Consider the following 17,378-nt stretch of genomic DNA (forward strand, 5'->3'; position numbering starts at 1 on the left):
TTTTAACAGCATTGGCTAGAAGTAGCTTAACCTGTTTTAGGAGTAAAGGACTCTGGGATACATCTTATCTTGAGGTTGATCTACTGCCTTCAATTGTCTGTCAACTCCTGGGCCACCTGTAGCTCCAGTAACTGGCACTGGATGTCTTGGACACAAGTTGCCAGGTCCAAAGAGACCTCCTGGTTCGCTCCATGTTTCTCCGCTAAAGTAATGACTGTACTGTCTCTTTCACACTAGAGGCCAGTTCAGAAAGTGAAGATCATGGCTCCATCTGAATATCCTAATTAAAGACGTGGAGGAAGTCTTTGATAACTCATTTTGCATATATAGTGCTAGGAATACTATGGTTCCTTGTGTAACAATATTGTAGACTTGTTTCTAATGGAGGCCAAAGTAGAAGTCTTCAAAATGTTCTGGGGCTTAGCAGCATTTTTGAGGCTATTCCTGCCATAGTTGGATAGCATTATGCAACAAACAGGACTACAGTCATTGATATTTGGTCAACCTGTGTAGTTAAGCTGTAAATATCCGTATAAAAGTCTATTTGATCAAGGGCATGTTGAACAGAGGTTGGAGAGCCACATTTAAGGGTGACTCCTTATAAATTTCCTACACAGTGATTTGACAAGAGATTACCTATATGAAAGAACCTTTCATATAGTCCAGGCTTTTATTTATTTTTTATTTTTATTTTGCAGTCTCAATAAAATCTAAGCAGCTGAGGTCCGGGGAAGGTCAGGCTTCCTCAAGTGTGGGTGTTTTGTTCTCAATACAGCTGTGCACTATGTAGGTGCTGTTGGTATATAGCTGCAGTATATTGGCAACAGGGAAGGATCTGGTTGGCTTGATTCTTTCTGTGCATGGAGCAGAGGTCTCTATATTGGGGACTTTCATGGTCTCAGAAATATTTAGATTACAGCTGATCTGATGGGATCTGATGAGAGGATACGTATAAAGGCTCACAAGGCCCTCCACTTAGGAGATTGATGCTGAGAGGTGTGTGAGAGAAGGGATGTCTTGGCTCTGCAGAGTCCTGAGAGCAATTTGATACCTTTTGGGGTAGTCAGCAGGAAATCTGCTGCAAAGTAATCCGGCTTCAGAGAATGCCAATGTAAACTGAGTAGCTGGTGAGAGAACTGCTTTCTGGAAATAAGATGATTCTGGAAACTAGGGTCCATCGAAAAGTCTTGTCTGCCCATTTATATAGCTTCTACTTAAATAATTAACAAAATCTCCTGCATCAGTCCTGTAGACTATGCCTCTTATTATACAGTGCTAGTACACTTCTGGCAAGCTGCACGGCTTCTAATACTAAAATTTCTACCAGCATAAGCAATAGCAAGAAAACATGATTTGGTCAGCTGGTGTGCTAACTAGTTGTTGGATGTATAAACTTTCATTTCATACAGAGGTGTATTTGACACCACAATATTCCTTGGTGACAAGAGCCTCACATCACAACTCCATACTATTGGACCCCCTGCTCCTTCCACTATTTCTCCATCTGTAACATCATAACACTACACTTGTCACATGCAGGCTTGTCCTTGCTAACAGTCACACAAGTGAACAGGTCACTGCCTCCCACAAGCTCAGCACACTCCTCTCCTGCTACAGGTAACCATCTGATTCTCTGATTGGCTAATAACTGCGCACAGATGATCAGGAGATGAAGGCTGAATACAACAAGATGGAAACTTTCTAGCTGTGATACAGCACAAGTGTGTGCGTGCATTGTATTTTTCATTGTGCAATGCATAACACAGTAACAAACAATATCTTGGAGGATGTTGGCTATGTGGGTAACACAGAATTTAGAACATGCGAGTTGCCTTACTGGTAATTAGTGATGAGACACTAGAGCAGACAGGATAACTGAAATCCTCCTAATCACTTGGTCTAGTATTTGATTGCATATGTCTGTGTTGCCATTGCTAATCTTTCTGTAAAGTTCTGCATTGGCTGCAGTGCTGATTTAGCAAGAAACCTTTCTCTAAAGAGGATGTGATCCCAGTGCCTGACTACTGAATGACTGAAAACAATCTGGGTAAAAATAATCTGCTCTTTCTGACCTTTTTTCCTCATGGGGATGAAGGAAAGCCGATCTGTCGAGATGTGCCAATTACAGAAATGCTAGACTGGAAAATCTAAGTAAACTAGAAGGTGCTCGATTCTAAAATTAGTTTGGTGCTTTTAAGAAATCTGTAGATACTGGTGATCATTTAAAGTTAGGAGTAAATCCAGCTTGAAGGTGACATTGTGCACCTTGGCATAACAATGTTTTGTTGCAGGGAGGGGGCTAATTTTAAAATGTGCATACAGATTTATTGGAGAGTGTAAAAATAAAGCTGTCCTGTATTTGTGAGCTATGTGCAAAAGCATTCAGTATTTTCACCTTCTTTGATGTGTAGCTCTTATAGCTAACAAACGTCCTTTGCAGCTGGAGGCCATCATTTGGTCTTTGCTATGCATGTATGGAGGGCTGTGCTGGTATATCCTCTAAAAATTATAAACCTGGTTACACACTACATTACTGCAGATGCGATTTCTGTAACAATTTTACCTACGACTGAAAGTCCTGGTCAGCATGTCGATTCATATGTACACACCTATACGATTTACCTTCACATTTGAGGTTGCATTTCTCATAACCATCTGCTGAAAATCTGCTTACACTGCTGGTCGTCAGTGCATACACACTTTGACATTGGCCAGACACTAATTTACATTATTTAACCAATACCTACTGCTTCTATGCTCTATTGCTATGTTTGTTTCCTCAGCCATAGGTTACACTACCCACAATACACCCAGCACCACCCCTGGACCGTACCTCATAAATTTAAAGCGCTGGGAATCGTGATTTGGGAGTAGCCCCTCCCCTGTGGCATGCCTAGTTCTTTTGAAGTGCTAAGTATGTAACAGGGGTGGTGCCACTCTGTGCCATTCCTCCTTGCACCCATTCCTCCCATTCCTCCTCCCCCCATTCCTCCTTGCACCCATTCATTGTCATGTGCAGCGCCTGCAGGTGTACGCAGCACCCATTTATGGGATAGGCCTACCAACGTCCTGTCCCGATTGACATAGCTGGCGGGATTTGGGGCCAGGCCCTCAAATTGGGACTGTCCAGATTAAATCTGGAAAATGGGAAGCTATGCCTGTACATTTTAAAAAAGTCACAAATGAGATCTTGGACCATATAAAAGGATAAATCCACGTACGGGAACTTTTGGGGGGCGTGTTAAATGGTTAATCGTTCAAAATAGACAACGCTCCTAAATGTAATCATTGGTTATATACATTTTATAGCTACTGCTACTACTACTGCTGCTACTTTTGCTGCAGATTCTTGAACTCCAGGGGGCAGCATATGCAGTCCTTTGTCTTGCAAGCCATGTTCCTGGCTTTCATTGCTATATATGGAATGCTACATATATATTTATTTTTTAAATTAGTGATCTGCTGTCCAGGCAAAATGAAATGCACATGCTGCATGGCTGCATTACAATTCAGTCACATTCTGCGTCTCCACAGCCAGTACTATGCAAATATGCTTCATTCTTGTGATCTGCTTGTGCTGTCCTCAAATCTATATATAAAAAGCAAAGCAAATTCTATGTATTGTAAGTGAATGGTGTTGCTAGGGGAGGGCTACAATATAATAGCAATACAGAGCTATTATGGGTATTGGATGATTATTAGGATTTATTTACATTAGGATTTTTATTTATCCATCAAACTGCATGTAGACTATAATTAATTTAGATCTTTGTGTTGCAGACTCATATATGCCTGGACTCTTACAGAGAGATGGTTTGTTGCCAGCTGGCCAAAGTCTACAAGTTTTATCTTTTTTTTCCGTTTTCTTTCAGGATGGGGTGACTCTGTTGGCTCTCCATCAGAGACTGGTATGACCTATGACGCCCTTCATGTCTTTGATTGGATAAAGGCCAGAAGTGGTGACAACCCAGTCTACATATGGGGACACTCGTTGGGTACAGGGTAAAATATAAACATTTACCTTAATTAGAAATGGACAAGACATATATAATCCTTACTTACATAGCAATCTTCTGTTAGGATACATCATCTCTAGGTTCTCATCTTTTTTTCAAAGTTTTCTTTGCCCAAATGCACTTTTTATATAATTTTTTCTATTGTTTGAATTGTTACACCAAAACTTCCTCTACTTGATACTACAGCCTTATAACTCAAGAGTAAGGTCTAGAAGTATGGATTTCACAGGTAGCCATTGGCATCATCTTATAATGCATGAAAACTTGTCAGGCAACCCAATCAGATCTTTCCTTTTCCTTCATGTAATATGGATGTTGTTGTAGGAGATCAGTAGGGGGTAGTGCCACTTAATAAGAGGTAGGAGAGCTTAAAATATGACTGCTTAGATGGAGTCTGTGATGTTCACCCTACTGTGGAAAAACAGTATAAAACATTGATGGGATGGATGCTGTAAAGAGTGGTCTAATCACGTGTGTTACTATGATAGAATGTTTAGTCTTGTGTTTTCCTCCTGAATATGTATTATCAGACACTGTATTACAAGCATGGCCTGGATGGCTTCACTGACTGGTTGTATTTTATGACTCTAGGGTTGCCACTAATCTGGTGAGGAGGCTGTGTGAAAGAGGTACGTCTTTATTTTTTTAATTATGTCCTTGTCGTTGTTTCCTGACCTGAAATGAGAACAATCTGTTCATTAGAGCCTCTTACTGCAACTTTTTTGTTTCTTAAAGACACTTTCTGTGCAATGTGGGCTCTTTTTAACGCAGTACATAATGTATTGTACTGTTGCCTTCACCTCCATCACTGGGACTTTTTATGTTGTAGCTCATTTTATTAGTGTTGTGACGTTTACCAGTCCCTTACTTATTCAGTGGCACTATAGGATCTGTATCTGTATTGCTGGTGGGAAGCACAAAGCCACAAGGGCCTGCATATGGCCAACACGTCATTAGACATTGTCCGGAGGTAAAAGTGATGTAACAGGATCATTACATACACTGGACCCCTCCTAATGCTTCACCATTAGGTTATCATTCATCTAATCTTAGTTAAATAGCTATAGATCTAGTTACACACACTGCAGAGCATGGCATAGGGGGCTCTCTCTTGAACACAACCACTTTGCTTCTTACTGGATACTTGCTCTCATTCATTATTTGCAGTTTTGTTTTTATGACTAGTAGTACATACAGCTGTATAACTACAGGCCCAGAATCTCCAGTTCACATATTGGGCCTGGGCCTCCTTCTGCTCTTCTTAGCACTGTCCTCTTGTGATTACCACCGACTGTGTCCTGAACAGTTTACTTTTACTTTTAGATTATTTTAATATTTTACTTTTATGTAAGCAGAATTGCAAGATAGTCTAATAGTTCTTCACTATTGTTTTGGTAAAGCATATCCATGAGATAGATAATTGTTCATTAAGACAGTGGTTCCCAAACTGTGTGCCGTGGCTCCCTGGGGTGCCACGGCGATCTCACAGGGGTGCCTCGGCCAGGGCCGTTTGTAAGCAAGGCGGGGGACTTATTGGTAAAGATTTTGGCTTATGAGTGCCTTAAAAATTATGGAGACCCTAAGGGTGCCTCGAACTGAGAAAGTTTGGGATCCACTGCATTAAGAGATTATGTGCTTATTGAAACAGCAAATTGACTCGCTTGACTTATTGCCGGACACTAACATTTAAAACCTATTTAATGGATTTGCACATTAAACTTGCACATTCCAGTGCTGCAATGTTTGTTGCTGATTTGTACATTTCACTCAGTCAATATGTAGTATTACAGTTGCTTCCTGACTCATGGATTTGATCCTGTTACTCTTTAAATCTATCACATGCAATGTGATGTTGTAGGGCTCATTGAGAACTAATACATCCTGCCTACCATTCACTAGAATGACAGAGGGAGCAGGCTTTGTAGGTAGTGCCCAGTCTTGTCTTTGTGACTTGTATTAACCTGTGGTTGAAGCTGCACATAAATGTTCTGTTCTTCCAGAAACACCCCCCGATGCTCTAATACTGGAATCGCCATTTACAAACATTCGCGAAGAGGCAAAAAGTCATCCATTTTCCGTGGCAAGTACAGAACTTTTTGTGTTATTAAGTAAAAAAAAACAAAAAAAGTAAGGAGATTATTTCTGGTTCCTTAAACCTTATACCATCCTACTGGACCTGAAGACATATTTCAGTGGCATTTGATCTGAGAAATTGCGCGCTATCCTAACCATGGTGCATATTGTACAGCAGGAATGGTCCCATCAACGCGTCATATTATTCTGGAATGGGATGGGTATTTGTGGCCCTCAGTGGTAGGGATGTGGAATACTGTTGTCCCTATAACTGTTCTGCTAACATGTATTTGTGTTTCATTTAGATTTACAGGTATTTTCCCGGCTTTGACTGGTTCTTCCTTGATCCCATCACAGCCAGTGGCATAAAGTTTGCCAATGATGAAAAGTAAGCTGTACATTTCTAACCATTTCTTATAATTATTCTTTCATATTAATCGCTTTACATACAGGTGTAATAACCAAATGTATGATTCTAACTTTTACACCACATGTTTGCTGGCATTAGACACTAATCATAGCATTAAATAAAATATGGAAAAATCAATGATGTGAACATGGATTATAATCTCATAGGAACATGTATTATTATCTGGATTCAGGTTGCCCCAGGCTAATACGCTTGTAGCGCCCCCTCTCCTCCCACACCACAGATAAAAATGAACTTGTCCTTAATTTAAAATCCAGATTCCTTTAACCCTCACCACCGCCACCGATTTTTATGTTCTGCTGTTTTCAAAGCTCTGTTCAAATTGGCTTTTTAAAAGGGTCAAGGCAGTCTTTTTTACTCATGTAATTTTCATTAAAATCATTACTAGGCAGGGTGTCTCTCTCTGGCGGAAGCCACAGTCGGAGACTGATGACTCTCTACACGATCTGTATACCAATGGTTCGCTGTCCTTTGTACTATATGCACGATTACCAATGTTTTCTGCTTTTAAATGCACCCTGATATTTTATGTTTGACTTCATGACACTGCTGCTGCCCCTGCGCGGTTTAGATTGAGGTTTTACATTTTTTGTTTTGTAACCGAACAATGAAAAACTTAATAAAAACACTGTATAGAAGAACGGAGGCATGAACAAGCACTACTGAGGGTGAATATGTGAAGGGGCCTGTCATACCTGTGCCTGTTGCTGTCCTAGTCTCTTATCCTCAATTGTCCACTCAAGAATGACTCATAGGGGCATATTCAATTGTTGGCGTTACAGCCAAAAGTAACGCGCCCCGCGCACTATTACCGTCATTACGGTAATATTGCGCGTAAATACCGGTACTACGGTACTTTTATTACTGGATTTCAGCTCGCGGCACAGGGAGTATTACCGTAATACCGGTAATAGTTTTTCCGCTGCGGAAACCGCGGACAATTGAATATGCCCCATTAACTTGATCCTTTACCATGGTAATACATCCAGATTAAAACCTTACTACATTTTTTTTTTATGTTTTCTTTTTACTTTAAAGAACAACTATTCTCTTATATTTTAAAATGAATTTAAGTTTGTTATCCGCCTATTGCATAATCCAGCAATGTATCCGATCAATGATGTGATAGCACCACATTGTAGGGCTTTGCCTACATTGTTATTGTGTTGTTTTTTTCCCCCGTCTTTCTATGTTCTGTCTTACTGTATACTCTCTGTACATCCCGGCGGACGGCTTGTGGTGCCTTATTATTCATATTGTTTATTTATAATAATAATTGTGCATGAACAGAGAACACCAGCCTGACCGCCATAATTTACAACAAGAATATTCATGCATATAAACAGCTTTGTCTTTCCTAGGAAATTATAATTTTGTTTTTAAATAGTTTTTACTTGTTTATTATTATTTTGTTTATAGTCCAAAAGTAGTTTTCTCTTTCATCCAGTCTGAGGGACACTGCTTACCATGGGTTGTGGAGGGGAGCACGGGAGTTGGCACCTAGCTAGTTAATCTTTAGCACTGCTGACAGACCCCTCCCCTCTACAATCCCCCCGCCTCTTCCTCCTCAGTTTTTTCTAGGTGCCCAAAGGAGTTGGACTTATTAGAAATAGCTAGTAATGTATTTCATTTATTATTATATATATTTAATTTTTACAGTACAGTTAGTTTAGGGCAGAGCTGGGAGTGTGTTCTATATATAGAGAACACACTCGCAGAAGCTGGGCAGCGGTGACCGGACTCTGGCAGAGCATTAGCGGTCACAGTACAGAGTGACAAGCAGTCTCAGGGACCGCTGTCACTCTTGCAGGCTCCAACGATAACCGGCGCTGCTATTAGGCATAGAGTGCCGCTTATTGTATTACCTCGCCGGGGCCATGATTACATCAGCAGACCGCGGAGGTACACGAAAAGGAAGGAGGAGAGTCGGGGGCCATACCAAGATCCCCCCTCAGGTGAATAGGAGGGGACATCGGGGTATTAACGCTGCAGGGGACCTCTTTAAGAGGCCTCCATAACTCTGCCAGATACATTGATAAGTTCCTTAAAAAAAAAAAAGGAGAGACAGAAAGCTGCAGAGGGGGAACTATCACAAGAACTCCCCTGCTCTTCAGCACAGATGGTACAGTCCGGTCCTCTGGCGCCAAACAGAAGCCTAGGAAGGAACTTATCTCCAAGGGAGCAGGCACCAGGACACTGCTGTTGGACTTCTCCCCTGAGTGGCCCTTTTGGTTAAGTACCAAAACCTTTCTTTAACCATTTACAGACTGTTTATGTGGTTACAGGAGGGAGGCTAGTAGGATTGTTAAAATCTTCTTACTTGCACATATACCTTTTAATCTGTTACACACATACAAGTACAGCTTTTATTACACATTAGTCTGTTACTTGTTGTATACTCTGTCTCTCTCAAAATATCTCTTATCTAAGTGTGTTTGGTGTGCTTTTTCCTTTTTAAAATGTCAGAAAAGGGAAAAGGCCCTATGGCAAAATATTTTACATGTTCCAGATGTAAGGTTAAAATACCAAATGGGCAGAAAGACCCGTTGGCGCTCTGCTCAGTCTGTGAAGGAGAGGTCCCCTCTGCGCAAACCCAACTCCTTCCAGCCCTACTGACTGAGGAACCGGCCTGGGTAGCGTCCCTGACACAGTCGGTTTCCTCTTTAGCACAGATGATCTTCCAATCTACTCAATTGTTGTCTAGTGTGGCAGCCTCTGTGACAAATAATGCTATTACACCTGTGGGGCTCCCTGCTTCCACGGTTTCTACTAAAACGGCTATAGCAGGACCTTCCTCTTTGCTTACGGACCAGCCGTCTTGAACCCACAGAACCTGCATGGTCCTCAGCATTTATAAAGGGTTTGGACAAACTTAACCAGTTACTTAAATCCCCAAACCTGCCCCCAGCTAAAAGAAAGCGGCTTAGATCCGCTAATCCTCTCATGGTCCTTTCTGATTCAGAGGAATTTTCAGAAGAGGAAAGAGAATCAAATTTGGATTCTGACCAGGTTCAATCCTTGGATCAGGAAGAAATCACTAAATATCAGTTTATTGATGATTTGGTTTTAGCGGTGAGGCAAGCGTTGGACCTCCCAGAAATGGAGGATCCTAGTCCTAGAGACAGAAGTCTCTTTAAGAAGGCCAAAAGGAAGGTTATTCGTTTTCCCCCTTCTGTAGAACTCAAAGATATTGCAGAGGGAGCCTGGAAACAGCCTGATAAAAAGTTCCCTCTTCCAAAGAGGTTCTCTTCCCTGTATCCATTACAGGAGGAGGACATGGCTCGCTGGGAGGAAATTCCGAAAGTAGATACTCCAGTAGCCCGTTTGGCCCGACACACTCTCCTTCCAGCCCCGGGCTCAGCAACTCTGCAAAATACCACTGACCGCAGAGTGGAATCCCAGTTAAAATCTATATTTGTAGCAGCGGGTTCTTCCTTTAGATCCACTTTTGCTTCAGCTTGGGTTGCTAAAGACATGGAAGCATGGACAGAGCAAATGGCACAGACCTTACAGGACCCAGAATTAATTACCCTAGCGTTACATTTAAAGGAGGCGTCCGGATATATTTATGAGGCGGCTCAGAGCACAGCTTCTGTGTCCTCCTTTATACAGGCTGCCTCTGTTTCAGCAAGAAGAACGTTATGGCTGAAATCCTGGGAAGGAGATTCTGAGTCAAAGAAATCCATGGAATCCATTCCTTTTTCTGCAGCAGGTCTGTTTGGCCCGGAATTAGATAATTTCCCAGGCAACGGGGGGCAAGAGCACCTCTTTGCCGGGTTTCTCCGGTAGAGGCCAGACCCCACAGTTTAGCCCCTTTCGTCAGTCCTTTCGGGGAACATTCTTGCCCAGGGGACAGTCGTTTAAGGGTAGACAACCGAATTTTTGGAGGCTCGTCTGTCAGAGGCAGGTCCTTGTTTGCAGCTAGGCGCCAGGCCTCCAAGACTCAGGAGAAGTCTGCGTCCTGACTGCCACTCTATTCTCCAAGAGGTGGCGCTGGTGGGGGGACGTCTGTCTCTTTTTCAGGAACATTGGACAGCGTCATCCCAAGATTCGGGGCATTATTTCAAGAGGGTACATGATAGATCTGATGGGGCCGATACCACAGCGCTTCTTTGTAACCTCGCTACCCTGAGATCCCCAAAGAAGACAGGCAATGCAGGCCTGTGTCGCCTCTCTTCTTTCGCAAAAGGTTATTTGCAGGGTCCCAGACAACCAGAAAAGAAAAGGGTTTTTATTCAAATCTTTTTCTGGTCAAGAAGCTGGACGGGTCATTTCGACCCATTTTAAACCTAAAGAGCCTAAATGTGCACTTACGAGTGGACAAATTTCGAATGGAGTCCCTGAGGATCTAGAGAAGGATCAGTTTTATGGCATCCATAGACATAAAAGATGCATACCTCCACATTCCCATTTGGTGCAATCATCAGTCCCTCCTGAGGTTCACAGTGGGGAACTCCCAGTATCAGTTCCGGGCTCTTCCTTTCGGCCTCTCCACAGCTCCAAGGGTCTTCACGAAGATCATGTCGGTGATGGCAGCGTGTCTTCACCTAGAGGGAGTTCAGGTTGTCCCGTATTTAGACGATCTACTCATCAAATCCTCCTCAAAGATTTGCTTACGTCAGCACTTATCACTCACCATAGCGGTCCTCGAGAGCCATGGGTGGTTGATAAACTTAAAGAAATCCCAGATGTTTCCGTGTCAGCGCATTGTCTTCCTGGGGCTCATCATGGATACCAGTCGGCAGAAGGTGTTCCTGCCTACGGAAAAGATCAGTTCAATCCGGGCTATAACAACTCGGGTCTTGTCCTCTCCCAATCCCTCAATTCATTTGTGCATGCGGCTGCTTGGGAAGATGGTGGCCTTCTTCGAAACGATCCCCTTCGGTCGGGCTCATTCTCGATGCTTCCAGTAGGATCTGTTACAGAAATGGTCAGGATCCCACCTACGCGTGGATCTCCAGAGGATCTCGCTGTCTCCGGGGGCGAGAGAATCGCTCCAGTGGTGGCTGAATCAGGATCACATGTCGGTGGGCAGGTCTTTGGCTCCATGGTCATGGATCATAGCCACAACAGACGCCAGCCTAAGAGGTTGGGGGGCGGTAATCCTGCACCTCCGGCTCCAACGACTCTGGTCTGTTCAGGAGTCAACCTTATCAATAAATGCGTTGGAATTGAAGGCAATTCTTTTAGCTTTTCGGGGGGCACAGACCCTCCTTCGGGGCCACCCTGTCAGAGTTCAGTCCAACAATGCCACGGCCGTGGCATATGTCAACAGGCATGGAGGAACCAGGAGTGCAGCCGCAATGAAGATTGCAGCTCAGATTTTTGCTTGGGCAGAACAGTATGTTCCGGGAATGAAGAATTGGGAGGCCGACTACCTAAGTCGAAATCAAATGATGCCGGGGGAGTGGTCACTCCATCCGGAAGTATTTCAGTCTTTAGTTCACAGATAACGTCTTCCGGATATAGATCTCATTGCGTCCAGACACAACAAAAAAGTTCACAGGTTTTGCGCAAGGGCGATGTCATGGGAATTCAGGTTGGGATACCTGTTTCCTCAGATTCCCATGCTTCCTCGCGTGCTCAAACGAGTAAGGCAAGGCATCTGCCGGTAATACTAATAGCTCCCTCATGGCCGCGTCGAGTGTGGTACGCGGACATAATCTCAATGGCGGAAGGACAAGGATATCGTCTTCCGGCACGAGACGACCTTCTTCTTCAAGGTCCTTTTCGTCACCAGAATTTACCTCAACTCAGTTTAACGGCATGGCTGTTGAAGCCAGCCTCTGGAGGGCTAGAGGTTTTTCCTCCAGTGTAGTGAACACTATGATGCGAGCTTGAAAGCCAGTTTCAGCTCGCTTCTACCACCGGATTTGGCGAGCCTATATCAGATGGTGCAAAAATAGGACATGTCACACGTCTTCCTATCGTCTCCCTCGCTTATTGGCTTTTCTTCAGGGTGGGCTGGAAGCAGGGCTTCGTTTAGGTTCCCTAAGGGTTCAGGTATCAACACTTTCAGTCTTCTTTCAACTGAAATCGGCGGATTTGCCAGATATCAAGACTTTTCTTCAGGGAGTCTTACATATTTAATCTCCCTATGTTCCGCCTACAGCACCATGGGATCTTAACCTGGTACTGGACATGCTTAAAGGGCCTCCTTTTGAGCCTTTACTTGAGGCAGATTTTAGGTGTTTGACCTGGAAGGTTGTTTTTCTTTTGGCAGTTGCATCGGCGTGTAGGGTGTCGGAATTGGGAGCTCTGTCTTGCTGGGAACCATATCTGGTTTTTCACGAGGACAGAGCGGTTTTGAGAACACTCCCCTCTTTTGTTCCAAAAGTAGTGTATTCCTTCCATTTGAACCAGGAAATTGTAGTTCCGGTTTTTTCATCTACTTCTCATTCTGATCTGCGGTCTATGGAAAAGTTAGATGTGGTTAGGGCTCTCCGTATTTATGTCAAAAGAGCATCTCAGATTAGACGTACCGATTCTCTGTTTGTTCTTTATGATTCTAACAAAAGCGACTGGCCAGCCTCAAAACAGTCCATTGCGAGATGGATTACGGCAACTATTAAGCAGGCTTATATAAGGGCTAACCATCCTGTGCCAGGGAGACTTACGGCCCATTCCACCAGATCGGTAGGGGCGTTGTGGGCAGCGAGAAATATGGCTTCTGCGGACCAGCTTTGCAGGGCAGCCACCTGGTCTTCTGTCCACACATTTACCAAATTCTATCAATTTAATGTATTCGCATCCGCGGATGCAAATTTCGCTCGTAGTGCTCTACGAGCGGAGCTTCCAGAGCAGTCCCACCCTTAGGGGGCTGCTTTAGAACGTCCCCATTGTAAGCAGTGTCCCCCAGACACCCCCCTTTCCTCTGTATGCTCTTGGTTGATTGACCTTTCTCCTTGGGGCTTTTTGAATTAACTGAGGAGGAAGAGGCGGGCGGATTGTAGAGGGGAGGGGTCTGTCAGCAGTGCTAAAGATTAACTAGCTAGGTGCCAACTCCCGTGCTCCCCTCCACAACCCATGGTAAGCAGTGTCCCAAAGACAGAATCAGAGAAACGGATTTAACGTAAGTATATAAATCCTCTTTTTTAATTTCTATAGTATTACTTTAGTGTTTTAGGTGCTTCAGTCCTTTCTTTTCATTCCTTCCACACACGTGTTCATGACTTGAGATTGAATCGTTCCACACAGTTATTGTTTACCTGGCTAGTTGACTATTTTTTTTTTATTATTAATTGGTTTTAATGCACATAACAGAGGAACAGGAATTGTGGAAGCTCAGTTGTCTTCCTTTAAGACTTCACTACTTAATAACATGATCTTGGCTGTTAAAACTAAATGCTGTCTACTACTGTTCTAGTGTGAAATACATCTCATGCCCGTTGCTGATTCTACATGCAGAAGATGACCCTGTGATCCCATTCCATCTAGGACGAAAGGTACTTCATCTGTGCACGAGGTTGTCTAGTATATTCATTCTATTCATAGTCTTCTATTTGTATTGTATTATTCTGGATATGTCATACGGTGCTGGTAAAATGAAACTATATTATTTACACAAACTCTGTCCAGGTTTCAGACAGGGCAATAGGAAATTCAGCTACTCTCCAGCGCTCTACGGGTGATATGGGTTTGTGCCAGACTTCTCTCTGTATTTGTTGGCTGGGCAGTTGAGGTTTAAAACATGGGCTGTCGGTGGACTTCCGCTGCCATCTGTATTGCGTGTGCAGTAGAACTGTTTATTCCAGTATTTGGGCGCACCTTTCCTCTTTCTGTAATAGACCTGTTAGTACCTTACATGCAGCTGGATTGTTTTAGACTATAAAGAATTTGTTTGTAATGCAAAGCATGCCTGATGAAACCTTTCTCTGAGCAATCTTTAGATTCCCCCATTTGGTCACATATACAAGGATAATCCGTTAAGCTCTATTCAAATATTCCAAACCTGGAAACTGCATAAATGCTGTGATCCACCCAGCTTTCCGATGAGGAGAAACCATTTTCATCCTTCAGGCAGTACCGTTAAGCCATGTGATTACCCATATAATTGTGTGTGATTACACCTAGCCGAGAAGTTCCGTAGTAGCCTCGCACGTTATGTTTCTGCACAAATACGGTAATGATAAAATTGCACACGGAAACCTTACACGCAGGGTTACTATGGAACCTCAGGGCTAATTGAATCGCCCACAAAGTAACACAACATCAGAGAACTGCATTTTTGCATGTTCATAAAGGATCTTTTCATTTTTTTTAATAGTGTATGTGTCTTGTCATTTTCAGCACTATGATAAACACTGAAAATTGTATTACCTCCTTGTCATAGCTGATATATAGAGCTGAGCAAGCTTGTTTCATGACTAATGACGCATCCTAATGAAATACATGATACAGTTCAGCATTGATGTAGTTTATATTTGATAACCAGATTTAATGCCATATATAAAACAAACAAAAAAATCAAAAGCTTTGTTATGTGGTGTGTATCAATACTCGGGTTAAATAAAATTGTGGATGTTGCCATTTTTTGTGAGAATGAAGTGTATCAATTTTTCCCCCCCCTGATATAAAATAATTGCTTAGCACACATGACTGCTACAATCCACTTTAACCATACATTTAATTATTTTTCTACCATATATGCTGTCTATATATTGGTCACTCAGGCACTGTACACTTGTAAGAGAACACCATACATGCATTTCAGCAACCATGTAACTGTTTACTGCTTTATATTCTCCAACATAGTCACATATGGTAATATGACAAGTTGTTGGAAAGTCAGGTTTGGTACACCTCAACCCGTGGTGTACACGTGCCTCATTTCTTTGCTTTTGTCTTTCAAATAAAGTTGTTCTTTTATTTGTGTTATTTTTACAGCTTTACAACATTGCTGCCCCAGCACGAAGTTTCCGTGATTTCAAAGTGCAGTTTGTCCCTTTCCATAAAGATCTCGGCTACAGGCACAAGTACATATACAGGAGTCCAGATCTGCGGCAGATATTGAGGTAAGCAGGACACCGGGCAGCCTGCATTCATTGCCTGTGTCACATTTACATGAAATGCTGTGTAGATTTCACATAATGTCTATACAAATTGTAGCTGCTCCAATCAGGGTTTTCAATACAGCCAAGTTCCTCAGTGTGTCAGTGCCAGTACACAGTGTTCTCTTTGTACCAGACCTAGCTGTGATATCGCTCAGTTTAACATATACGTGGGAAACGGTTTCCTTTATTATTCAGTCGCATTTAGGCAAAACAAGCCAGTGCACAATAGCATTGTGTGATGAAAGTACATAGCTGCTCCTCTACTTTCATTCTCATTTCACCCTGTGCGGATTGTCACATGTCTTTGCATATAATCCCCTTGTACACTCTGGCACGTAAGTAGAAATAGAGAGGTCAGGAGGATTGCGTGTGGGCTTTTGGAATCCACAAGAAACGGTGACACTGTGATGTGTGCTATTTGTAAAGAAAAAAACAAAGCTTTATTCTCAAAATTCTCGCCAGATCGACTTCTTAAAAGAACACGTCCATTATGTAAATATCAGTACTCGCAGCGTAAGCGGTATTTATGAGCACCAATAATGAGTGCAAGGTCTACTGAATTAGTAAGGAGAACAGGGTGTCTGTTAAAATAATTTTAGCTCATATTAATGGAGTGGCATTTTCTGTATTTTGAGGTGGTGAAAAGACGTACAATCCTCTTGATAAGATCACTTCAACTATCCCCAATACGCTAAACAGGCCGCTCTTTGTTGTATTTCTAGTGCTATGGTTCTCCATCCTTATTACCCAGTACCTCAAGTGCCTGTGTGTGTGCCCATTGGGGTATATCTGTATGTGTACACACACACACACACACACATACACACACACACACACACACACACACACACACACATACACACACACACACACACACGTATTCATGAAAATGCAGCTTATCAATAAATCAGGTACCAGCGACATCACTAAAGCTCTTTGTTGTATTTCTAGTGCTATGGTTCTCCATCCTTATTACCCAGTACCTCAAGTGCCTGTGTGTGCGCCCATTGGTCTGGGATCCCAAGTGCCTGTGTGTGCGTCCATTGGTCTGGGACCCCAAGTGCCTGTGTGTGCGCGGCCATTGGTCTGGGACCCCAAGTGCCTGTGTGTGCGCGGCCATTGGTCTGGGACCCCAAGTGCCTGTGTGTGCGCGCCCATTGGTCTGGGACCCCAAGTGTCTGTGTGTGCGCCCATTGGTCTGAGACCCCAAGTGTCTGTGTCTGCGTCCATTGGTCTGGGACCCCAAGTGCCTGTGTGTGCGTCCATTGGTCTGGGACCCCAAGTGCCTGTGTGTGCGCCCATTGGTCTGGGACCCCAAGTGCCTGTGTGTGCGCGCCCATTGGTCTGGGACCCCAAGTGTCTGTGTGTGCGCCCATTGGTCTGGGACCCCAAGTGTCTGTGTGTGCGCCCATTGGTCTGGGACCCCAACTGTCTGTGTGTGCGTCCATTGGTCTGGGACCCCAAGTGTCTGTGTGTGCATCCATTGGTCTGGGACCCCAAGTGCCTGTGTGTGCGCCCATTGGTCTGGGACCCCAAGTGCCTGTGTGTGCGCCCATTGGTCTGGGACCCCAAGTGCCTGTGTGTGCGCCCATTGGTCTGGGACCCCAAGTGCCTGTGTGTGCGCCCATTGGTCTGGGACCCCAAGTGCCTGTGTGTGCGCCCATTGGTCTGGGACCCCAAGTGCCTGTGTGTGCGCCCATTGGTCTGGGACCCCAAGTGCCTGTGTGTGCGCCCATTGGTCTGGGACCCCAAGTGCCTGTGTGTGCGTCCATTGGTCTGGGACCCCAAGTGCCTGTGTGTGGGCCC

At 43.7% G+C, this 17,378-nt stretch overlaps 1 protein-coding gene across 5 annotated transcripts in view; it reads left to right on the forward strand.

Moving 5' to 3' along the window:
* The window catches only part of ABHD12 (abhydrolase domain containing 12, lysophospholipase), a 95,769-nt gene that overhangs the window by 75,527 nt on the left and 2,864 nt on the right, over positions 1-17,378 (forward strand). For all 5 annotated transcript variants that reach the window (XM_075203784.1, XM_075203786.1, XM_075203785.1 and 2 more), the window contains 6 exons: positions 3,873-4,002; positions 4,608-4,645; positions 6,017-6,096; positions 6,395-6,477; positions 13,886-13,964; positions 15,406-15,533. In XM_075203784.1, coding sequence (XP_075059885.1) covers positions 3,873-4,002; positions 4,608-4,645; positions 6,017-6,096; positions 6,395-6,477; positions 13,886-13,964; positions 15,406-15,533 — 538 coding nt within the window. The remainder of the gene's footprint in view (positions 1-3,872; positions 4,003-4,607; positions 4,646-6,016; positions 6,097-6,394; positions 6,478-13,885; positions 13,965-15,405; positions 15,534-17,378) is intronic.

This window comes from Mixophyes fleayi, chromosome 3 (genome assembly GCF_038048845.1).
Source record: "Mixophyes fleayi isolate aMixFle1 chromosome 3, aMixFle1.hap1, whole genome shotgun sequence".
NCBI lineage: Eukaryota > Metazoa > Chordata > Amphibia > Anura > Limnodynastidae > Mixophyes > Mixophyes fleayi.